The following is a 25,167-nucleotide window of genomic DNA, read 5'->3' as shown; positions in this document are numbered from 1 at the left end:
TATTGGAGCTTCTAGTTGATCGGGATGACACTCTGTTGGCTCTGCCTTCGGACCTGAGAGGGCCTCCCTAAGAGGTCGTTGAATTTGGACAATGGGATGCTGGACTCTATGTATGGTATATGCTTGCAATGAGGGAATCCAAGCGGAACTTGAGCTGTGGCTATGCATCAGGATGGAGGAATCCACCGGCGGGGGGGAGGGTTTGGGGTGAAGGGGGGAGAATCCCAGTACCTATGAAATTGTGTCGCGTAATACATTGTAATTAATGGGAAAAAAATAATAAAATTAAAAAAAAACCAATGCATAGATCCATGCAGCATTATAGACCTGAAACTAATGCACATACAGACAGCTGATTTTTGACAAAAATGCTGAAACCATACAGTAGAGTCAGGACAATCTTCAACAAATGGTGTTCGCAAAACTGTGTGTATATATAATAGAAAAAATTAGATCCATACCTCCCATCATATGCAAAAAAATCAACTCAAAATGGATCGAAGACATAAATTTAAACCCTGAGACCATGAGGTTGCTGAATAAAACATAGGGGAAACACGCCAATACATTGGTGTAGGGTACAACATCTTGGACAAGAACACAGGCAACAAAGGCAAAACTAGACAAAAGGAGCCCTGTATCTCTTAACAGCTACTCTCTGTTCCCAGCTTAATCATGAACCCATAGATTTGCCTGTTCTACATCACTTAAATGGTATCATACAACCTGTGGCCCTTGGTGGCAGGCTTCTTCCACTTAGCAAAATTTCTCTTTTTCTCACATGCTGCAGCATGCATCAGTACTTCATTTCTGCTTGTTGATAGATACCACAAGGAATTTTCAAAAATGCAGATGTGTGCTATGAACAACACTGCATATTTTGCTAGGTCTACCACACTGAACACTACAGAGGCAGCTGAATGCGTTAAATATTTTATTCACATTGTTTACAAACTATGTCCATTTGGAAAACATGTGAATCAAAACATAGATTATCTTACAGTATTTCACATTTTTTTTAAAAACAAGTTAGTTTCAAGGTTGAACTCTTTGCACAGCGGTCTTCAGCCTGGACTGTGGTTCAGTGCCTCGTCAGCTGACGATCGCGACCCTGATGACATCCTAGGGCAGTTCACCCGGCTGTAGGGCGCTAACGACTCCCATGCCGTGGCTGACCAGAAATGTCAGTACAGTGAACATTTATGGTGTAAATTCACTGTATTTTTGTCAAGGAAATACATGTTTTAGAGCCTGAGTGCACACCAGGTAGGAATACATAAGGAAAGACTCAGAATTGGCCATGACAGAAGTTTTGGGACGTTTTCAGTTGTATCAAAGGTTTAATGGCTCGACCACAGATAGAATCAACGAGATGGATTTTATCGTATCGACAGCTTGAATCATAGAAACATCAGTGATTGGGAGACTGATGCAAGCCTCTGTTGATGACCTGTGCCTATCTGATGCCAGCCACTGATTGGGAGAAAGGGGGCAACAAACTTGGCAACATTTCATGTGGCTAACATTAGATTTCCAACTCTGGAAGGATGGCCATGAGAGTTTTTGCTGAGTAGTCAGAAATGATGGCCTGGTTTAGAAACTTGTTTTTAGCCTAAGCTAAATCCAAATTATGTCCAGTTGGATGACTTAGCTCTTCTACAAACTCGGTCCTTCTACGCAGTTTGACGGTTGTGATTTAAAGTATGTCTTACCCAGTTTTTACCCTCTCCTACATATAAACTACAAATGAATCACTTTCCACCTTCAGTAAACTATCTGAAAGCTTTTCAACCTTTGCCCTGGGGGTCTTGGATGTGTCTCCAGTGGCACTGGGTTGGGTGGGTTTTCTGAATGGTAGCAATGGTATTGGCTATTGTAGTTCTGCTATTCTTAATTAAGGGGATAATGTCTGATGTAGGGGCCACAAAGGAGAATCCTCCTTGGGGTTGGGGAAAGTTGGTTCTTAAGGGTTGCTGCCACTCCCCCAGGAAGACAGCAACCCAGAATCCAAATAGAAGCTGAGCTGTGGAGAAGTTTTATCAGGACATTTGCAAGCATTTGAAAAAACAAAACAAAACAAAACAAAAAGACTTTCAAATGTCTGTTGCAATGTGATTGTTTTAAAGGACAAATCCTTCAGCGGAGCTGCATGCCTGCAGTTGATCATAGCTTGTCTTCCTGCCACCCGTGTGCATTCTTTCCAAATTTGTACACTAACCTTCGGTCAACCCGTTCCAAAATGCCCGTTTTGTAGTAGTATCTGTGAAAGCAAGCAGCAGAGAATTTCATTAGCACCCAGGCAAACAACTCAACAGGAAGTTTCTTCTCCCTCTCAAGTGACCAGACTGGTTCCCTGGTATTTTTGTACACTGCTGTCAACTTACAGTTCAGCCTAACCTGGGCTGCTTGAAGACTGAACCTCATCATTCTTGGGACATAGTCTCTCTCTCTCTCTCTCTCTCTCTCTCTCTCTCTCTCTCTCTCTGATGACTTAATTCACAGTGATCCCCGGGGGGAATACTGGCAGGAATGAGAAGGGCATTGTGTCAATTTACACACCTTCATTCCACTTGTATCTAAGAGCCAAGAGCTGATCTCCTGACCCTTCCATCAGCCAGCTAAATAAGAACAGTGTGGCTTTGCTGTGGCTGTCGTTTTACGTACTTCCTTTGGAAGCTTGGGGTATTTGGTGCCAGTCACGTACCTCAGAGCTCTGCTCAGCTTCTCGTATGTCATTCTGTCATTCTTCTTCCTTTGTCCCCACATCTTTGCCAGGGCTTCTGACTTCACTACACGAAAAACACCTTGTTCCCTGTCTTCCCACTCCAGAATGCCACAGTTTTCTTCAGGGGACAGAAGCAGGTCTCGCACAAATTCCCAGAGGTGAGAACTTTGGAGGCCTTCAGAGAAGGGGAGAAGAGAAGTCCTGAATGATTATTTATTTATTTAAACACTTATTTTAGGAGGAGAGTTGTGCTACTTTGTCATCATCACCATGAGAATGGCTGCACTGTGATGGATGTTCCTGACGGTTCTGCCGGAGTGCTCCACTTCAAAACACACTGGGAAAAATGCCCATCTGCCAACAGGGCAGGAGCAAAACACACACACAGAGACACCAAAGGGACTGGCAACACGGCGCCTCACGGTTACTCTGCTCAGAGGAGTCCTGGATGAATTCTTACAGGATGAAGGAAATGACAATCTTCTCATTCTTCTCCCAGGCAGATGGTAGGATCGTAAGGAGACTCCATACCCAAAACTGTCTGGGTGGACCTATCCTGCAGTTATCCTGCAGTTATCCTGCAGATAGGTCCTGCAGACCTATCCCCTATTTTGGGGGGTTGTGGTAACTAGCTTGTATTTCTCTTGTTCTGTTACAGTGTGGTAAAGACAGGCTCTGTGGCTTCCTGGCTCTGTGACTCATTCTCTAGTGACCTTATCTACAAAATGGGATAGTAAGAGTATCTGTCAGAGGACAGAATGGAGGATTTAATCATCAATACTCCTAGCACAAATCTGGGAAGATGCCAGCTGGACTCCATGCTGAGTGGATTTCTTAGTGCTGGGAAACGCTCCCAAATTGACCAGTTCCCGAGGTGGGCATGTGGCAGAGCAGTTAAGACACCAGCTGGAGAGTGTAGAGTCGACTCCAGGTCTCACTCTGGACTTGGACTTCCTGCGAATGTGCATGCAGGGAAACAGCAGGTGGTGGCTCAAGCGTCTGGGTTCCTGCCACCCACATGGGAGACCTGGAGTGAGTTCCTGGTTCCCAGCTGCAGCCAACAAGGAGAGCTCTCTTTGTCTCTGTCTTTCAAATAAACTTGTGAAAAACGAACTGTTACCTTTTGGTGGTTTTACTACTTTCCCCTGAGTACTTCAGTGAGGGATCCACAGGAGGACCAGGGAAAATAAAAACTTACCTAGAAACTCAACATGCCTTTACAAATCTCTCTACTTTTTAAATTTTTATGATATCATCATCATTGCCAAGTGGAAAAAAAATATGATTTTGGTAACATGCACAAAAGCAAGCATCAATGTCGCTAATTCCTTCTTTAAAAAATAATTGATCCAGGGCCCGGCGGCATGGTCTAGTGGCTAAAGTCCTTGCCTTGAACGCCCAGGATCCCATATGGGTGCCAGTTCTAGTCCCGGCAGCTCCACTTCCCATCCAGCTCCCTGCCTGTGGCCTGGGAAGGCAGTTGAGGACGGCCCAATGCTTTGGGACCCTACACCCGTGTGGGAGACCTGGAAGAGGTTCCTGGTTCCCGGCTTCGGATCGGCGCGCACCGGCCCGTTGCGGCTCACTTGGGGAGTGAATCATCGGACGGAAGATCTTCCTCTCTGTCTCTCCTCCTCTCTGTATATCTGACTTTGTAGCGAAATGAATAAATCTTTAAAAAAAAAAATAATTGATCCAAATATTTACTTCCCAAGCTGACTGAAGTCCATTAGTTTGTCTTAGGGGATGATTTTATATCATTAGATGAAAAATGGGGACCAGAACTGTGGTACATTTAACAGTGGGTTGCACCTTGTGAACTCAGCATCCCATATCAATGCCAGTTGGAGTCCCTGCTGCTCCATTTCTGATCCAGCTCCCTGCTTATGCATCTGGGAAGATAGTGGAAGAGGATCTAAATGCTTAGGGTGCTTCCCCTGTGTGGGGGGCCTGGATCGAGTTGTAGGCTCCCGGCTTCGGGCCTGACCCTGGCCTGGCTGTTGTGGTCATTTGAGGGGGGGAACCAGAGGATGTAAATTCTCATTCTCCCACCCCCTTTTTTCCTCCCAGATCCTTGCCCTCTCTGTAACTCTTCTTTTCAAATCAATACCTAAATCTTAACAACAAAAATGTGAGACAAAATAAAACAAACAAAAAAATAAAAATAAAACAAACACAAAACAAAACAAAAAGCAACAACAAACCCCTGATGTCTGTACTTACTTGTTCGACTGTGATTGTGACAGTCTTGACTTTTGATGCCACTTGTTTTCAAGCAGTTGGAGTCGGCACCTGAAACAGAATGTTTACAGCAGTGGCAAGGAAGGCAGAGGCTACACACAGACCTCGTGATCACGCCAACATGAAAGTAGATGCTAGTTGACTGCCTTTGTGGTGAAAGATGCTATGTTAGGCACACGAAGAGTGCTTAGTAAGGGGAAGTTTGGGTTCAGTCCTGGGGACTCACCGTGCGTCATGTTCAGAGCAAGTATGACATGCACAGTTCCCTGCTCATGTGGAATCAAAGCACAGATGGACCGGGAGACTGGAGTGAGCCAAAGGGACAGACACATCCCTTAGGGTGTCAGTGTCATGAAGGAAGCCAGACCCTGGACCGAGAATGGGCATGCGTGGGGGAGTACTGCATGAGGGCAGGCCTCAGGAAAGCAGAAAAGATGAGCAGGAGCCAGCGTGAGGTGGTGGACAAGAGGTCCCAGGAGTGCCCAGTCAAACACAAAGAGCCGATGAAATAGGTGTGCTGTGCACACACTGAGCGTTGTGGTTGGCAGCTCCCCTGGGTCTTCCTGGGCGCTGTGGGAAGGGCCACATTTCAAGCAGCACCCTCTGGTGAGTGGAGGCAAGAGTGGACCAAGTGAAGGGATATAAGTGAAAGCAGAGAGACAAGCACTAATGGAGACTGGAAAGCAAGGTCTCCAAGGACTATGGAGTGCACTTATAGATCATTTAAATGACGATCGTGACACCTGGACATGCCTCGTTCCAGATCAGCACGTGATTATAAACCAGCAGCACCATTCTTGCCCCTCCTGCCCCTCGCCAAGCAATCTGCTTCCTTTGCTCCAGCTACACGCCCTCCTGGCTCTCCCCAAGACATGCAGGCACTTGACCCCTTGGTGCCAGGGCGTTTGTTCTTCCTTTTGCCCAGAATGGTCAGTCCTTGGGTATTTGTGGGTTCATGCCCTCACCTCGAGGTTGGCTCAGTCAGTGGGGCCTCCTCTGACTCCCAAAAGTTGTCATGACACAGTCACCCCTACCTGGAATTCTGTCTTCTCTTATTTGTATGTCCTTCACTGTCTGCGCCCCCTAGTGGAAGGATTTCCATTTGCACTTGATTCCCTCTAGCTGGACATGAAGTAGGTGTTCAGTGAGCATTACAGAGCATTAACCATGCCTAAGGTGTGAGTCGTATGCATACTGCAACTACCGAGTGGAGGATCAGACACATTGTCAAGGGAGGCAGTGGCTTCCTGCACATCATGCAGCTGCTCAAGGTGACCAGTCTCACTGCCATTGTGACTCAGGGGAATCTCTGGCAGTGGCTTCAGTTCTCTGCAGGGTGAAACCTTCCATGACCATGCAGCCTCTCACCAACTGCCCCCATGCAGACCTCCAGCCTTACCTTGTTCTGCTTCCCAACTTCTTCCCTTCTCGTCCATCGCACAGTCCCAGTGGGGGCTTGGCTTGCTCCCGTCTCAGGACCTTTGCTGAGGTTCCCAGCCATCCCCTTCACCCAGCTGACATCCACTCTCATGAGCCCTCCCTCACAAAAGCTTCTCTGAACTTCCTCTCTGGGTTTGATCCCTCCTGGATCCAATAGTGTCTGTGTTGCTGTCCTACTCTGCAGGAAAAATATTCCTGTGTCTTTTGTTCTAACAGCTGGTATTTATGGGGCATTTACTAAATTCCAAGTGCTTGTTGAGCACTTCACACACAGAACCTCATTTAGTCCTTGCAAACACCCCTCAGGATCTTAGTATAATTTCATTGTATTGAGGAGGAATTCGAAGCCCTCAGAGCTCAAGAGCTTTATCCAGATGGTGGAGCCATGACTTCAGCTCAGTTTCCATGTCCCAGCTAACGCTCACAGCGACCCCATCATGTCTGTGTAGCAGGGATTCAAGAGGTATTTAAAATGAACATCGTTCAACTGAGATCTGCTGCGTGGTGGCTCTTGACAGATGCTCATTCACTCTCGCCCAGCAAATTGATTGCTCTACCCAAAGGAGTCTGTTGCCTTATTTAAAGGAAGAAAGAAAAAGAAATGGAATCACAAACATAAACAAAGGTGAACTGTGAACCATGAATGAACGATAGATTCTCACTGAAATGCCAAGAGAAGGGGGGGGGAAGGGGCGGAATCAAATCACCCTTCTAATTTTTATGGTTTCTCTCCTGTGTTCTAGGCAAAGGATATTTGGCTGCCAGGATGAACGCAGTACAGATGAGCACAAGGTGGGGTTATAGGAGGTGCAAGGCACTGGGACTTTCTTCTTCGAGGCTTTGCCAAGAGTCTTGTTCTGCTAGTTTCTGTGGTAGTGGCTTTAAAGGAACCCATAGTGGCAGGGGGTGGCATGTGGATCTGATTCAGCTTCTTGCATATGTTCTTGAAAAGTGGGGGAGGATGCCCAAATCCCTGGGACCCTGAACCCATGATGGAGACCCTAAGAAGCTCCTGGATCCTGGTTTTGGATGATCTCAGCTTGGCAGTTGTGGTAAATTGGGAGTGAACCAGGAAATGGAAGACCCTCTCTCTATTTCTACTTTTCTCTCTTAAAATTCTGCCTTTCAAATAAAAATTAAAAAAATCTTAGGGGACAGAATGGGCAGGGCTGAACAAACCTCAACTCACAAGAAACAACAGAAATCAGGTTGGAGCACAGGTCATGCCAAGTAGGTCCTTGCACCTACTGATCTGCGTAAGACAGGGATGCTAAGCCACAGCATCTAAGGGGACAGGACAAGAGAGGGGCTCTACCAAGTTGAATCAGAGCAACCACTGGCCTTCACGAGATCTAAGGCTGGGAATAGGCCCAGTTGGGCAGCTAAGGGGATACTCTAGCTGGGTTGAGTTTCCCACCAATGAGCACACGGGCTGTAAATGGGGCTGCGTTCCGATCAGGATACAAGTGTAATCCCACTTGGCACAAGTGTGGACTGGGAATGGAAGCACCAAGCCGGGCCAGACTCCAACACCATCTGGTGTTCTGCAGGACCAGGGGAAATGTATGACAGACTAGGCTAGGTCTCAGCCCTTACTGAACCATGTGTAAGCTGTATGGGGGTATGGAAGAGCCATGGCTGGGTTGAAACATCCAACAGCAAAGAACCAGATTGGGCTGAAGAACAGTCATGAAACACCACTATTCCTGCTAGGACAGGAGGTGAACTGAACAGGGCTGGCTCATGGACCCACTGGTATGCGCGAAACCTGGCACTGGGAGAGTTTCTGATGGAGGAGCCTGGGCAACTCCTCTGGCGGGACACAGTCCCTGCAGGTAAGCGCAAGAAGCACAATAGGAAACAGCCCAGAACAGGCTGTGGAAATTATCCCACTGGTATACACATGGCATGGATTGGGGGCAGACCAGGCTGAACCTGTTCACATCACCCGCTGGTGAGTCCGAGTGCCAGAACAGAGTGTGGGTCGAGCCAGGTTCGGTTGCGACACATACTAGTACACAATAAGGAATGCCAAGGTGAGATGAGCCGTACCGGATGTGGTTGCAGTGCCCAAACAGCACATGTGATAATCAGGGGGAAGAGGCAAAGCTGACAGGGGAACATGGGCTCCCCTGCTGGACAACTACTTCCATTGGAAAGCGTGAGTCGGAATGGGGGCAGATCAGAATAGGCAGGGCTGTAACACCTGTGGGCCTCATGCGGGCTAGATAAGGGAAGGGCCACGGTGGGCTGACTGTTCCGACTGGTGCAAGCAAAAACTAGAGTGGGTGAGGGTCGGTTGGGCTAGCCACAGTACTAGCTGGCAGAGGCTGGCACTGGGAGCTAATTCTGTCAAGTCAAATGCCAGAACTACCTGGAGAGTGCATAATCTGGGAGTGAGTGTGGCCTAGAAGGGAAATAGTGGGCACCTCGTTCGGGGCTACCACTCTCATTGGACAGCACGAACACCAGGACAGGGGCAGGGGTGGCTGTACAGAAGGGCACCTGCCAGTAGGTGTGTGGGCTGGATAGTAGGTTGGTTGGGTTGAGCTGGGCTTCAATGCCCATTGACACGTGCGAGAGCCAAACAGGATGTGGGATAGACTTGACAAGCCTGCAGTGCGTACTGGCAAGCATGGGAACCAGGGTAGGGGGCAGAACTGGTGGGGGTTATGGGGAGTTGCTCCAACTAGGCTGCAGCTCCAACCGGTTTGCGTGAGGACCAAGTAGAAGCGGGCAGGATCGAACTGGACTACAACACCCGTTGGTTCATGAGGAAGACAGGGCTGGAAACAGAACGAACCCAGCAATCCCAACGACCAGCATGAGCATAAGCTGATTGGTGTGACGGACAGTGTCGGACTCTGTACTAGCAAACTCGCGCAAGAATCAGGCCTGGGATCATCTCAGATGAAGTTTCTTTGGAGATCCCTCCAACTGAACTGCTGATCTTAGAAACCCAACCATGAAGAGACTGTCAGCCAGTGGATTCTCAATAGGTTTCATTGCGATTGGAAATGAGAGATTGGCAGCAATCCAGAACTGATGAACTATCAAACTGTATGAGCAGGACCCTCAGAGTGCGCCTCCCGTTAGGGATCTGGGATGGGTGGGAGGTTGGGTGGGGCTTTTCCCTTTGTTTTTTTTCCCTGACCCCAGATACAGGGAAAAATGATATTGATGTGGAAACAATGGTATTACCCACTTTCACCCTGTATCCCTTGACACTTTGTTCCCTAATCAACTAAGTAAGATTATTAAAAATTAATTAAAAAAAGAAAGTAAATTAGAGCCATGCTGTTGAGAACAATGAGTGCCAAACCAAGTAATTTGAGTCAGTATGAGGTCATTAGATCATGGGAAAACCACAAATCCTTTCAGAAACACTTGGCATGATGGGATTTGTGTTTTGAATTTCTGCAGCAACACAAATTCTTTAATCCAAAACTGCTTCAGAATTTCAAGATTGTTTAAAAACTCAGTATACTTCCTAAGACATCTTGTATATCTTTCAAAAATTTTTTTCAAAGAATCATAGCAAATCAACAATAATCGGACAGCTCTCCTAGATAATTGCAAAGTTCTGCAAGTCAGACTTTGCTTACATAGACAGCGATTCCTTCGTTAAAGGACAATTGAACAGCAAACAATCCCCTGAAGGTGAAGACAGATTCTTCCAGAGAGATATGGAAATTTAGTTTGCTGAATCGCCTTGTTTATGCTTGGGGGTTGTAAAACAGTGACCTTTGTATTTCAGGGTGATAAAATAATGATCCTTGTCTCCATTCTCAGAGCAGTTTGGTTACATCCAGAACAAAGGTTTTATGGTCTCTCTCTCTGCCTCTCAGAGAAGGTGAAGTTATAATAGATTATTCTAGCAACTCCTATGTAAATAAAGAATTTCATCTTCTGAAAAAAAAAATCTTTAAAAAAACAAAAAGACCCAGAGGTGGATTAGATTTAAGCCCTTGGTTGGCAATGGTGGTAAAGGTTAGAGCCAGGGTAGAGGGTTAAAGCTATTACTTCAGTATCCATGCTGAGGCAGTTTCCCAAATCAAAGTCTCCACTGAAATTGGCTGGGTGTCTTTAGCAGCATCCTGAACTCCATTCCTCTGCAAAAGCCAGTGGCGCTTTTGCATGCAACCCTCCGCATGGCTGCATCTCAGATGTGTCCCTGTAGGTGGGCTGGGACCAGAATGAGTGGAGGCAAGGCCTAGGTTCTCTGCTGTTTCTGCCATTTGAACAGCTTGAAATGGCCTTGAGTCAGCACACTTTGTACATCTATTCTCAGTGGATGATCGAAACCATTGTCCACTGTCCTCCAGCAACTGGATGGAGGGCAGGTCTGAGGGTGGTTCAGGGATTCCAAAATACACTCATCATCACAGCTCATGACCCCAGGGGCACAGCTGTAGAACAGCCCATGCCAGGATAATCCTGAGGCTCAGGAGAAGACAGGTACCTGCTACAAATCTCAGGGCTTTATCCTTGAGCTTTGGTATCCCCCATTGGCATTGTTCAGTGGAAAAGAGGAAGCAGGTGGAGAAAAGAGACAAAGGAGAGGGACTAGGTTGCTGTACGTTGTCATGTTCTGATGGTTTCATGACTTATCAAGCTTGCATGCCTTCAGTGACTGCTAAGATGAAAATCACCTTGTGGTCTGAATCATGATTAACCTAAGCCCACACTTGCAGGGGCCCCTAGGTCTTGGTCCTTAATTGAGTGGAAAATGGAGTGAATAGAAGATTCTGTGCACAAGTCATGTGTGCAGGTGTGTGTGCATCTGTGCCTGTGTGTGTATAGCATGATGTATAAGGGCATGAGTTTTAAGAAAAAGGAGCTGGAATCCCAGTTTTGCATTTGCTGTAGTTATTAAACCTCCTGTTTCCTCAGAGGCTAACGAAGATAACAGCACCATGGAATGGAGTGCTGAGAAAGAGTGAGTGAGTTGATGTCTGTGAAACCCTTGGCATAGCACCACACCTGGCATATTAAGTGCTTTATAAATCATAATGACAGCTGTGAGGTTTCATTGAAGACCAAATGGGAATAGGCAGAAAGTCCTGGGATGCCTCTTTGTCCTCACTGGCCAGAACTTGGTCACTGGACAGCACATCAACATTGACTTCCACCTGCCTGGAATGACACCCATACTCTGCTGCCCATATGTCTGCGGTGCACTTGGCCTCAGTTCCCCTCATTGGCCTCTTCTGTTGGTGTTGCTGATACGTTACTAATGCTGCCTGAAAGAACTTAAGAGTGGAAATCTAAGCAGCCTAATGTGAGTCTCCAGCCATCTGTAGCACCTGAACACCTAAATGCAGCCAGTGGGACCAAAGTGCAGAATCTTCATTGCATTTATTTTTATTAATTTAAACGGACACAGGTAGATGAAATGTTGACCAAGCTAATTCTAGGCCCTCTGTCTATAAGGATTCCACAGCTGTTCTTACCTTGGGAGTCTCAGCATTTGCCATTCACTCGCTGGAACTTCTCCTTTCCCCTCTCCTTTCCTGGATAGTGTTTCAGCCTAATTTAAATTATGCTTCCTCCAAAGGTTCTCTGATCTCCAGGTTAAATGCAATCTTTCGTGCCATACACACGAGGTACCCTACACTCCCCCTTTATCATATCATCATGATTGATAATTACTGGGTTATAATGGAGGTTGTTTGGTTAATGTTTCCTCCCTCTCTTGTTTTACTGCAGGCAAGACCTACGTGGTGTCATCTCTGTGGCCACAGTGCCTATTTCTGGGCCTGGAACATAGTAGGTGTTCCATATTTTGTTTGAATGAATGAATCAAAGACTGAGTGAATGAATGAAAATGGAAAGAAACAAATGGATGATGAGATTTATAGGCCCCGAGCTTCCGATTTAGACATACTTGGGTTGTTCTTCACCTTCTAACTATGTCTAGGCTTTACTTATATCCAGCCTTTAGTTCCTATTCTGATAAAGAAGACTATGGTCTCACCTCATAGATCATTGTCACACAGGTTCAGTTAATGGAAAGATAATACAGGACAATGTCTACAAAGATTTTAGGACATGGCCTAGCTCACAGTAGGCATGAAATAAATGCTGTCTGCCACCTGCTATTTTCGTCACTGTCACCATCATCATCATCATCATCATCATCAATTGAATCTAACTGCAGCTAGTTATATAGTCCGCTAACACTGACTCTCTCTTCCTAGCTCAATATTTTCCTTTGGCTGTGAGGAAGCCACACTCTTGGTGATTCCACTTAAGGGTGAAGAGGCTGACACCTAGAGCCAGGGTTGATTAAGCCAAACTCACTTCTGCTCTGAGAGTAAAGCATGTGGCTACCTGTAGTGCAAGCATTTGGAGTCAGACACAGTAATGGCCCCTGGGCTTCCATGTACTCGTTTCTTCCAGGACTCCTGGGCTGGGCTGGTATTCACATCCTTGGATGACTGCAGATGGATCAGAAGGGGATCCCCCAGAGCCTGAAACAGGGCGGAAGCTTTGCTCCCAGGTGGGCAGAGAGGTGTGCCCTGTGGTCCTTGACCATGAGAAGCCCCATGGAGTGCACAGTTGCTTGTGGGAAGGCAGCTGAGGTCAAGGGCAGGGCAGCTGGGGGCAAGGGTACTTTGAGCCCACAGCTTATGGCTCAATATTCCTAACACAGTTTTAAAACCAAAACCAAAGCTCTTAAAATGAAAAACCTTTCATTAACTAGGAGCCAAATTATCTGAATCTTCAGTTGTGTGCTTGGGACTTAAAGGGGAAAGAGAGGAAAAAGAAAGAGGAAGAGAGAGAGAGAATGAGAGAGAGAGAAAAAGAGCGAGAAAGAGAGAGAGAGCTAAGAGAGTGATTCTGTGCCTGCCTGTCTGCCCACACCTTCCAGTGGTCTTAGCAATCACTGCCATTCTGCCCTCGCTTTGTGGGAGACTGAGCTCAGGCCTGAGGAGGATAAGAGCCCATCTCCTGGCCCACGGCCTTTGTGTGGGAGTTGATAAAATTGTCCTCACTGCTGTCGTCGTCATCATCATCATCATTGTTAAAAGACGAAGGCTCCCAGAAGGCAGTTGGAAGGGAAAGCCTGCTGAGAAGGCCATGGAGCCTCCATCATCTTGTAATTCTAAACTTTATCTGCCTGGCACATGAGATTCTTCTTAAGACATTGCCAACCACAAGGCCTCTTGCAGTTTGCCATTATGATTGGTACTGGTTTTAGGGGCGTACACACTAGGCACCTTGTGTACTCTGTTTCTCCACCCCCCAACTCAGTTCAGTGTCAGATCAACTTTATCAATAGGGAAACTGAATCCTGGGGAGAACAGGGGGCCTAGAAACCCAAGCTGTGGCTCCATGTCCACACATTGTCCATTGCCTTCTCCCCATCAGCCCCAAGCCTGGGCCTGCTCCAGTTCAACCTCTTAGGAGAGTCCTACAAGAATGATCAAGTCCACCCCTACAGCAGCCTTAGCCCAGCCTGGGACAGCTTGGGCTGGGTTACTTACAGTCTTTGATGGTAGCCTTGGTCTCTTCTGCATCAGTGAAAAAGGAGTAACCTGCAAAGGAAAAAGAGAATCACTAACTCTCCTGTGCAAACCTGGTTTTCACCGGCCAGACCTGGGAGGGAAGAAGGGTGGGGGCGAAGAGAGTGATGGCTCCTTGGAGGGTTGACTTTAGTTTGGAAGTAATTTGGGAGACCATTTGCCCTTATGGAGCCACCTGGAGAAGTGACAGCAACTTGTTTTCAAAGGTCACTTGGAAAGAGCAGCTGGGGCTGGGGAAATCTGAGACCTCTGTGGGTGTCTGGTATGGGCTCTGGGGAGGGGACCAGGAAGGGGCTGGAGGGGGCTGGGCCGCTCTGGAGAGGGGTCCTGGTGGAGGCCTGGAGTGGGGCTGGGCCGCCTAGCTCCTTGCCAGTGACCAAGTTGTTGTGCTCATTGGTTTTTCTCACTGGCAACGTGAGGCAGCATGCCTGCCCAGCTCTCCTTTGGGGTCACCATGGGTTGGGATTAGACTGCCTCCTATGTGCTGGTCTATGGAGATCCTGGACATTAGACGCTGCAGGAGATAAACAACCAGATAGGAATGCAGAGCTGCTTGAGGAGCTGGAAGACGACTTGGGCCTCGCGTTCCTCCTCCGCAGGAAGCGATACCCTGACTTAGGAATTTCAGGTCATGTTTTCACAAAACAAATCAGGCCGGAGGACCCCTACTTTCCAGCTTGGTGTCCAATGTGAAGATTAATTTCTGTCTCCCGAGGGGATGTAACAGGGCACATATGGGCTGGTTTATGCTTGCTACCATGCTCATGTTCTCATGGATGTTCAGCTGTACTGAATGGAATGGAGGACTGTTAGATTGGGTCCTCTCCCACACAATGGAAGCCACCCTCTGCCCTCTGCTCCCCTGCTGCTCATTCCTGCCAGGGCCCAGTTTCCCCTTGTTTCTGGACTCTTCTGTCCTGCTGCAATACCCGCTGAGCCAGTCTGCTCCCTGGGCTCTAGAGCGCCATCTAGCTCCCGCAACGAAACTGCCATGTTCTGGTGACCCTGTTTGGCCAGGGCCCTAATCTCTGGAAAGCACAAAGCATGCACTACTAGATAATCACCTGGGATGTAAGCTCCACACGGAGCCACTTAGAGGATGAACAGCAACGGTAATGACAGTTATTCCAAGATAGCAAGTGCAAACAGTGTGTCCTGGGCTAAGTGTGAATTTGGTCATAATACATTCATACCGTGACCTCCTTGAGGAAAAGTTAAGCACGAATTGAGAAGACAGCAGGTTGGTGGAGTAGGTTGTTTACCGCTCAGCACAAAGCTCTCTTGGTCTAGAGAGTGTCTGACATTCTACCACTGCAAGTGGCATGGGGACTTCCAAGGAGCCTTAGAACAAGAGGTAGATAGGCCCGGCAAGGTAGCATAGTGGCAAGTCCTCGCCTTGCATGTGACAGAACCCCATATGGGCACCTGTTAATGTCCTGGCTGCTCCACTTCCATCCAGCTCCCTGCTTGTGCCCTGAGAAAGCAGTTGAGGACGGCCCAAAGCCTTGGGACCCTGCACCTATGTGGGAGACCCAGAGGAAGCTCCTGGCTCCTGGCTTCGGACTGGCTTAGCTCCATCCATTGCAACAGCTTGCAGAATGAACCAATGGATGGAAGATCTTTCTCTGTGTCTCTCCTTCGCTCTGTGTATTTGCCTTTCCAATAAAAATAAATATGAACACATCTTTAAAAAAGAGGCAGCTCTGGCCTACTGAAAAGACTTTAGCTTACTCATTTTGCACAGAGCCTCGAAACAGTGAGAGCAGGGACTGGAATTCCGCTGTCAGGATTGCCAAGGAAGGGAGGAGCCCCTCGCAGGAGCCCCCAGCCTCAGGGCTGCTCAGGACCTGCTCTGGCTCTAAGCATGCTTGCTTGCAACACATCCTCGTGCAGGACGGACTCTTGCTCTTCTGACCCTGGGATTCTTGCACGCACCTGTTCCTTTGGCAGGGTCATGAGCAGAGCCCCGAGCTTCTGCCCCTGGAGCCATTGTGCCCTGTTTATCCATGTTCTCTCTAGGCCAGGCCACTGCACCCAGTGGTTACCGGTCACTGTCACCAGTGTGCACGGAGCAGATATTGGATGACAACGGGCAGTGGGCCTGCTCGTCCTTTCCTTCCTTCTCTGTGACCTGCGGCTCCCAGGGCACCCGCCAATGAGAGCCCAGGGCCAGCATACTCAGCTTTCCCACCCTCAGAAACCCTGATGAAGGATGGGATGAGGTCAAGGAGCCACAGACTGGAATTGTGGGTTTTCTTCCCAAACAGGAATCCCTGCCACAGCAGCCCCTTCAGGTGCCGGCTATCAGATTGTGATTACCTCCAGTGGCTGGAAACAGCCACTGCATCTCCACCCCAGCCTTGCCCGAGCCCCGCCCCTTGAGCGCCGCCCCTCGATGCCCGCCCACGAGCCCCGCCCTCAAGGCCCCGCCCCCTGAGGCCTGCCCCCGCCACGCCCCGAGCCACACCCTCGATGCCCCGCCCTGAGCCACGCCTTCGATGCCCCAACCCAGAGGCCCCACCCCAGTCGCCCACCTTGGGTGCGGATGTTCTGCAGGATGAAGTACAGGTACTCCCCGCAGATGCCAGCGGCCTCTACGAATTCCTCCTGCGTCATGCTGCACAGCTGCAGCCCGCTGACGTTGAAGTGGCAGAAGGAGATGCAGTTGGCGTCCAGCTTGTATTGATCGCAGCAGAACTGGAGCCATTCCCACACGTGGCGCTTCGTCCAGTACTCGGGGTGGACAGAGGTCCAGTACGAGTCGCAGGCTGCCCCAGAAGAGAGAGGGCAGTAAGAGACAGTCCACCAGGGTCCCCTCCGCTGCCACAGGCACCTGCTCTGCCAGAAGCTTCATCCCTCCCTGAAAAGGGCCTCCAAACCCTGGGGAGCCCAGGGACGCCCTTTCATCTTGCAGAAAAAAAATGGAGGGACTGGGTCCTGTGGATGGGCTCTGGGGCCAGAGAGGGGATTATACGAGTGAGAAGTCACCAGATCAGCTCTGGTGCTTCGAAAGAGGAGGAAAACAAAAATGAAAACAAAACACACACACCCAAAAAACACCTTCAATGATTTGGTTTCAGACAGGCAAGGACTGGACAAGCCTGGGTTCAAACGCTGATCTGGCTGCTTTCCACCTGGGCCAGAGCTGTGGTGTTTGAGCTTCCGTTTTCTCATTTGCTAGGTGGGGAGGATGTGACTGACCGGCAGTGCTGTCCTAGTTTGAGGTCAATGAGCATGGCCAGGTGCATACAAAATCCTCAACAGCCCCTCAGAACCTACTGTGTGCCAGGCACTAAGAGGCTGGTCTGACTCCTCAGCTCTGCTGGACAACCACTTGATGCTAGCTGTGGGTCTGGGCACAGTCTCTGGCCATCCTGTGCCAAGGCCTGGACATGGTCCAGCGTCGGAAGGACTTGGGGTCATTGTGGGTGGCAGCTCTGCGGGGAAGGAGGTTGTGGGAGAGAGCTAGCTGTGTTGAGGGTTTTGAGGAACTTCTGCCTAGAGATCAGAGCACCTCAATGTTTGTGAGCAGCTTCATGCACGTGCACAAGAGGGTGGGTGTCCTCTTGTGCAGTAGGCTAGGACAGAGGGTGGTTACTCAATAGCTCTGTCCCAAGGAGAATCTGAGACAGTGACAGACACAGGCTACGGAAGGGGTGAGGCATCACGTAGCCATGTTACTTTTTGCGTACTTTTGACGTAACTAATTATTGGAACTATCCTGATAGTTCATGCATTCACTCATTCAAAGGATGACAGCATCAGCTTCCTTGCTGGCAAAACGAGGCTAGGTATAACACCTGTATTGGCAGGTTGTTACACAGGTTCAGTGGGTTCATCTGTCTTAAAGTGGTTGGCTCAGGGCCTGGCAGGTTCTAATGCTGTTATTGATGAACGTCTACCACGTGTCAAGCAACAGAGAGGGTGGAAAGGACCTGTGCTGGCCGAGAGCAGTTTGGTCCTGGCCCCCCAGAATGTCACATCTGAGTGACCTGAGGTCAGGTAGGATCCCACAGCCAGCGTGAAGCCAAGCTGGGGTTTGATCCCTAGTCGGGGCTTGGTAAGCTGGGTCCTTTCTCAACCAATGCTGGGTCAGTTACAGAGATAAACCAAGCACAGGGAGAGAGGAAGAAGCTGGGTGGGGCTGAGTGAGTAAGGATGGCAAAGCAGAGTGGCTGAGATGGACGTCAGGCAGGGGGCCATGGGCAACTCTGACTCCCTGGAAAGGACGAGAGAGCTCGCAGGAACCCGCCGGTTCAGCACTGGCGTGCCTGTTCGCAGTTGGGAGGTGGTTGCTGTTCCTTCTGCGTCTGCCAAGGTGCCACGCGGCCTTGTGCATGTCAGGCTGCATGTCTTACACTGTGCCGGCAGCTCTCTCCAATAGGGCCGAGGAGGCAGTGGCCCATGGGAGGAAGTGGAGGTCTCCTTGCGCCCCTGCGCCTTTCCAGGAGCCTCTTTTTCCTTTTGTGGAAAAAGTGCTTGAGTCCAAATACCAGTTCTACTCGGGTTTAGCTATCTAATGAGAATTTCGTTACACCTGTACAGCAAATGGTGTGTGTGTGTGTGTGTGTGTGTGTGTGTGTGTGTGTGAAGAGGGGAGGTTGGGGTGTCTCGTGAGGGTTGATGGCAGGGCTTGGAAAGCTGGTGGGAGCAGCCCACCTGGCCACAGTGAGCAGCTGGCAGAATGGGGATGGCCATTCCCCAGTTTGGTTTGTGCTTCTGCCAACTGATTTCTGGCCTGATTCCCCCCAAGGGGCCCCCGTTCTTTGCTGTCACAATGAGGAGAGACGTTTATGAGCCTTGACATTCTTCAGGCTTGGGCCCGGTTTAAGATGGCTATCGCTGTGTGCTGTTGCACAGGGCGGGGCTTCTGTCTTTTCCTGGCAGGGCTTGCTGGAGCCTCCATGCCTCTGCCCTCCCTTGCCACTCCCTTGCTGTTTTCTCTGGCAGCGGAAGAGGAGACCGCATTGTTCCTGGCCGCCAAGAGGGGCCTAGGGATTCGGGGAAATGGCAGGGTGCAAAGTGGGAGCCTAGGGAAGGTATTGCTGGCCTGGCTGCTTGCCCCTGGCCTTGCCCTTTTGAAGTTACCCACAGAGCAGGGCTTTGTATGGGGCCCCTCCTGGGGGCCAGGGGTTGGGGGAGGACAGTGAGGGCACTGGTTTTGCAGCCAACACACTCCTTCCCAGGGCCCTGAGCCAAGAAGCCAGCACCGGAAGGCAGAGCCCCACACTACTAAGGCACTCTAGGGTTGGCTGTTGTGCTTGCCTGGGTCCCACTGCAGAGAGGAGGCTGGCAGAGGCAGGGATGGTTTCAGCCTCCCCTCACTCTCTGGGCATTTCTAGAGGCTTCCTTGAGGCCCAGGCTCTCGACAGGTGCTCCTCCTTCCCCAGCTGCTCTTCCATCTCTGGGTAGCGAATCTTCTCCATCGTACACTGTTCCTTTGGAGGTGCTCCGGATCTTGACCTATGCTCAGCTGAGAGTCCAGCAGCCCAGCTTTGCCCTCAGCCCATGGCAGGACATCCCCAAGACTGGCTGACACAAGATTTGGGCAATTCTAGATATCTGAATTATAATTAGAGATCTAATCTAGGCTTGCCAAACCAGAAGGAGGAAAGAGTGAGCATGACCCCAGAGGAGGACAGGAAGAAAGCCCTGTTGCTACTTAGAAGAAATGAACTCAGGGCCCAGGAGAGACAGGGCTAAACAGCACAGAATTGAATCTCTTTCCTGGATTATACAATGGTTTCCCTCAAGTCATGCTTAACATAAGCCAAGTTCCCTAGAGAAGCTGAATTGTGAGCCTCTCCTGCCCCCAGGGCCTGGACAGCTTCACCCAAGTGTCTGCAGGTTTTGCCAGGTGCTTTGAAATTTGTAGGGGGCCAGGACACATGCACCAGGGTCAGCTGCACTGGGAAGAATTGAGAACCCACAGGAAGTGTTCTGACATTCTGGGGGAATCTCACAAGTGGTTCAATCACCTGCTACTACCTGAGATGTATTCAAATGCAGAAGGAAGACCTGAACCTTCAGTTGTGGGCAGGTACCCTCAGATACTTCATAGGGTCAGCAGGTGGCATCTAGGATGGAAGGGGCCCTGGGTGGGGGTATTGGAAACTGGGAGGTTCACACCTGAATGAGCAGTTATTGTTCAACTGCCTTTTGCCATTGCCAAGGGGCAAAAATGGAACTGAAGCTGCCCTTCCCGTCTGTGAATGGAACATAGCTGATTTCTGTATGCAAGAGCACTTATTTGATTTTAGAAAAACACAGTAAGCTCAGGCAGAACGCCTCCACAAGGTGAAAAGTTTGTGCGGTGAAGAATTTCACAGCTGTTTCTCTTTTTTACTTAAATTAATTAAACCATTTAAAAAGTAGAACAACAATTGTGCCTCTTTCTGGGCCACAGTGTAGTATTTCAATGCTCCTATATGGTATGGACTGATCAGTACAAGTGATAAACTTTTTCCCTTCTTCGACATTGCTTTGCGATTGGAGGCTTGGTATCCACAACTCATGCTTCTTCCATGCTAATACTTCTATACTTTTCTTTTGTCTTTTTAGTTGAATAGTGTTTTTTTAAAAATTAAGACTTCTGGAGAGGGGCCAGTGCTGTGGCATAGCATGTTAAGCCTTTGCATATGCCATGTTGGTACCGGTTTGAGTCCCGGCCGCTTCACTTCCAATCCAGCTTCCTGCTAATGGCATGAGAAAGCAGCAGAGGATGGCCCAAGTGCTTGGGTTTCTGCACTCATGTGGGAGACCAGGAAGAAGCTCCTGGCTCCTGGTGTTGGACTGGCCCAGCAGCAGCTGTTGTGGCTATTTGGGGAGTGAACCAGCAGATGGAAGATCTCTTTCTGTAACTCTGCCTTTCAAATAAAAAAAGAGATAAGTAAACAAATCTTAAAAAGCAAGCAAATAAACACATTCTGGCGAAAATTAGCCTTGTTCTGCTGGGAATTTAGGCAAAGGTACTGATTCTAGAAAGTGTCTTGAAAGTCACTGTTTTAGAATTTGAAGCCAGGGTGCCTGTGTTGTGGAATCACCTCAAAGCTGCAATGGCCTGTGGTCCCACACTTAGAGAGCCTGTCCTCTTGGGCGTCAGCTCAGGAGTAGCGATCATAGGCCTTACCTCTTTATGCTATTAAAAGATTAAGCAAATTAATACATGGAAAGTATTTGAACAGAGCTGGGCTTATGTAAGTGCTCATTAGAAACCATCTATTTATGTATGGTAATACGAGGGCTACCTCCTTGGCTTCCTGTGCCACCACTTAACTTGTATACCCTCAAGTGGAGGCCAGTATCTCTGTTCCTTCCCAGAGCTGTGCTTTGTTTTATCCATAAAACGATGAAATCCTATTAGGAAGCAACCTTCCATTTGTCCTTGTATCAGGAGCATGCGCTAGGTGGCCTGTTGCTGTCATCTTTGGTTTAAAAGAAGGGGCCACAGGTGAGTTTGGGATAGTTCTTGGGCATCAGGACACACACACACACACACACAAACACACGGACTGTGTTGTGAAACTCTGGTAGATGACTGGGTGGTAGAGATGGTGCCGCATCCCTTGGGGACAGAGAATAGGTAAATGAAGTCACAGGATGACACTGTGCATCTCCTGTAGGTGTGCTAGGGTAGGGCCTACTAACTCCCCACTCCACTCTTGTTGACCTGGAGCAGGTCACTGATGTCTTCTCATTCTTATGTAAAATACTAGACCAACCCCTTTGTCACATCTTCTAAATGGATTGCTGCCTCTAAAATCCTTCCTATAGAGAAATTCAATAGCCAACATTGTTGATTTTCTTGATGCTGTACTCAGGGCATTTTTATATGATCATAAAATGAACGTGTTGCAGAATGCAGGATTTAGAGCTGTAAATTATGCCTCTAGACTGTCTGGAGGAGAGCTTGACCTTTCTCCTCTGCTGATAGAAGTGAGGAGGTTGATGGGAAAGCTGCAAGGCCAGATGAACCTGTCAGCTACCGGGACTCAATTAGGTTCTTTTTCTCCTCCTCCATTCTAGATTCTGCCAATGGCCCCAAGCACTGGAAGGATACTTCCTTGCTACAGTACTGGAGGAACCATGTGGGGTGACTCCGCCTGGGCCGTGGAGAGGAGCTTCCTGACTTGGGGTCCTTGCTTTAATTTGTTAGCTTTGTGATCCCAACCAAGTTTCTTCACCTCTTGGAAGCTCAACTTCCTTCATGGGTTCAAGTTGGAATAACAACGGCACCTGCTTTTTTGGGAGTTTGTCATGAAAAGGAAAGCAAGCGTGGGAAAACCTAAGCCCAGTACCTGGTTGAAGGAAGCTTTCCATGAAAGTCATTTGCTGTTCCTTACTGTTTGGTAACTACATTTGTCCTCAGGGCAACGAAGCCTTGGTTAGGGTAGCTAAGGGGCAGAGCAGAACAAAGCAAGCTCAGGGCTTGGCCTGGGGAGACAGACAGTCTGGGTCAGGGGAGGCCCAGGTAGACAACTTGGGACCATAATTAGCATGATTTATTAGCATAGGGAGTTGGGAAAGTGTTTTGCCTGGGGGTGGCACTGAAGGGAGATGATGAATGAACTGGGTAGTAGGGCCACTGACAATCTCAGCTGTGTCACTGACAGGAAGGATGTGATGAGGGAAAGCCTGAAATGACAAAACTGCTTCCAGGACTCCTCCCCGAGCTGGTCTCAAATCACCCAATAGCCTTTCTTGGCCTCCTCTCCTGGCCTGTGGAAGGATTTAGCCCACACCATGGAGCGTGAAGGCCAGGAACAGGGAAAGAAATGACTGGAGAGGACAGCAGGAGGGTTGACAAGGTGTCTGCCAAGGGTCATGCCTTGGAAGTGTGCAAGAGGCAGAGAGGAAAGTCCTGGGTGGTCTAGCAGCCATGATGGTCCAGCAGGCTCTGGAGGCAGCTGGTGGTGTGGTCCCCTGGGATGCGACTTCTGCCATTGGTAGCAGATGACTTTGAACTGGTAGCTCTGTTCTAATTTATTATTTATTTAAATGGACATGAAAAAGAGAGAGCGAGAGCGAGAGCTAGAGAGAGAGAGAGAGATCTTTCATCTGTTGGTTCACTCTTCCAAAGCCAGCACTGGCCAAGTCAGGTAGGAAGGTAGGAGCTCAGTCCCAGTCTCCCACATGGAAGACAGAGACTCAGTTATTTGGGCCACTACCTGCTGCCTCCCAGGACCACACTGTCAGGGAGCTGGATCAGAAACAGAACAGTCAGGACTTGAACAAAGCATTTTGATATGGGATGCAGGCACCCCAAGTGATGACTTAATCTGCTCTGCCACCAGGCTTGCCCTTGTTTCTTTGGTTTTGATTTAGAAATTCTTAGGGGAGAGTGTCACGATGCAGTGGGTAAAGCCACTGCCTGCAATGCCACATCCCATATGGGCACCAGTTAGTGTTCTGGCTGCTCCAATTCTGATCCAGCTCCCTGCTAATATGCCCGGGAAGCAGGGAGGATAGCTCAAGGCCTTGAGCTGCTATGCTTACGTGGAAGACCTGGAAGAAGCTCCTGACTTCTGGCTTTGGACTGGCCCATTTCTGGCCATTGCAGCCACTTGGAGAGTGAACTAGTAGATGGAAGATCTCTCTCTTTCTCTTGGTAACTCTGACTTTCAAATAAATCTTAAAACGCAAGAAAGCCTTAGACTTTGTGCTTTTTATGTGCTTTCCAATGTATATGCCCAGAACATGAATTGTGCTTAGAAGAGCTCCCGTGGAATTGCAATGGTGCTCTCTGATTCTCTGAACAGTAATCAAAGAAGATTAGGGGATTGGTGCCACTTCCTCTCCTTTTTCTTCCCCAGGAAAAATCTTTTGAAGTAAAATCTTGTTAACAATTGTTGTGAACGATTATTTCGCATGTAATAATTGTGTTGTTAGTGCTTATGTAAGAGTAGCTAATGTATTTACTGAACCCTTAGTATGTGCTGGTCACCATGCTCAATACTTCTCTCATGTTTCCCTCAATACAATGCAATGAAGAGATGTTTCATGTCACCCATTTTACAGATGAAGAAAATAAGGCACAAGTCAGTGACCTCCTTCAAGGTCACATGCTGTGTAAGTGCAGAGCTACGGACAGATCACGTTGGTTAATTCCAGCTTGTACCTCATGCCTTGCCATCTTAGGAAACTACTTGAGAGAGGTGAAGGCTGGGGGCCATCTGGTCTTCTTACTTGTCTCCTCAACTCCCTTGCTTGGTTGTCCCTGAGGGACCCCTCCAGGAAACCCAATCTAGTCACCTTTGAGGCATACAGAAAGTTAGCAAGATTCCCCAGCGGAAGTCACCCTGTGTGCTGACATGCCTCCTGCAATCAGGCGAGAGCTGTGTGTGTGTGTGTGTGTGTGTGTGTGTGTGTGTAAGGCAGAGAGTGGGATGGAGCTCCAGGAAGGAGGAGTGGAGTTGGGAGGCTCAATGACTTGGGGGAGGGTAGGCTATGAGAACTCAATTGGAGAAAAACTCTTTGAGATACATCCTCTCCTCTTTTCCAGTATTCCCAATTCCTTATTTCAAAGCTCAGAAACTGAGTGTAGGGGAGTTCCTAAAATCCTGCAACATTTGGGCATCAGGGTCTGTACACATTACAGCCCACAAGGTAGCCATGCCCAAGGCCTGCTCCAGAGAGCAGGCCGCAGTTCTCTGTGCTTGGCACATTGGCATGCAAGGTCAGCTTTCCTCTGCCTACACTGTTACAGAAGTGCTTGGGAATGCCCAGTTTTCCTGAGTAGGCTGAGCGTTTAGTGATGCCTGCTTGTTCCCTTGAGCTTCCTCTGGCTTCAGAACATCTAAGCTGTGAGAACCCCTGGATTGGGGAAGGTTGGGGGTTGAGATGGTGTTGCTGCTATTTGGGATGGCAACTGAAAAGGGGGAGGAAGTTCATCTTTCCTCCTTGGGAGCCATGAGCCACTCCTGGTGATGGTGAGCAGGAGGCAAGCACCAGGCACCTGCTAAGCACCTTGCTCTCCATCTTCCCAACTCCCTGAGGTGAAGACTATTTCAGCAAAGACAACATATCTTAAAAGACTTGGGACACCCATTTGGCCAGCAAGCTGCAGCCTTGACTTAACTCAAAAGGATGCATCGGGGTGATCCCCATGGTCAGTTCTGACTTGAAGATGATCTTGAGAGAGAAATAACCCTCTGGTCACCAGGGTCACAAGTTTTTCAAAAAGTGTCCCTGGGAAGATGGGACTGTCCTCTGATGTATACTGGGTAGAGAGCA

The 25,167-nt window shown here is 48.8% G+C and overlaps 1 protein-coding gene across 1 annotated transcript in view; it reads right to left on the bottom strand.

The window, feature by feature from the left end:
• Positions 1 to 1,517: 1,517 nt before the first annotated feature.
• The window catches only part of ELF5 (E74 like ETS transcription factor 5), a 32,815-nt gene continuing 9,165 nt past the window's right edge, over positions 1,518 to 25,167 (bottom strand). Inside the window, exons 3-7 of the mRNA XM_058663185.1 lie at positions 16,470 to 16,703; positions 13,897 to 13,947; positions 4,949 to 5,017; positions 2,705 to 2,900; positions 1,518 to 2,260 (exon numbers count right to left, since the gene is read on the bottom strand). Coding sequence (XP_058519168.1) covers positions 2,164 to 2,260; positions 2,705 to 2,900; positions 4,949 to 5,017; positions 13,897 to 13,947; positions 16,470 to 16,703 — 647 coding nt within the window. The 3' untranslated portion in view covers positions 1,518 to 2,163. The remainder of the gene's footprint in view (positions 2,261 to 2,704; positions 2,901 to 4,948; positions 5,018 to 13,896; positions 13,948 to 16,469; positions 16,704 to 25,167) is intronic.

Source organism: Ochotona princeps, chromosome 4 (genome assembly GCF_030435755.1).
Source record: "Ochotona princeps isolate mOchPri1 chromosome 4, mOchPri1.hap1, whole genome shotgun sequence".
Classification (NCBI taxonomy): domain Eukaryota; kingdom Metazoa; phylum Chordata; class Mammalia; order Lagomorpha; family Ochotonidae; genus Ochotona; species Ochotona princeps.
This window is presented reverse-complemented; position numbering and strand designations above follow the sequence as displayed.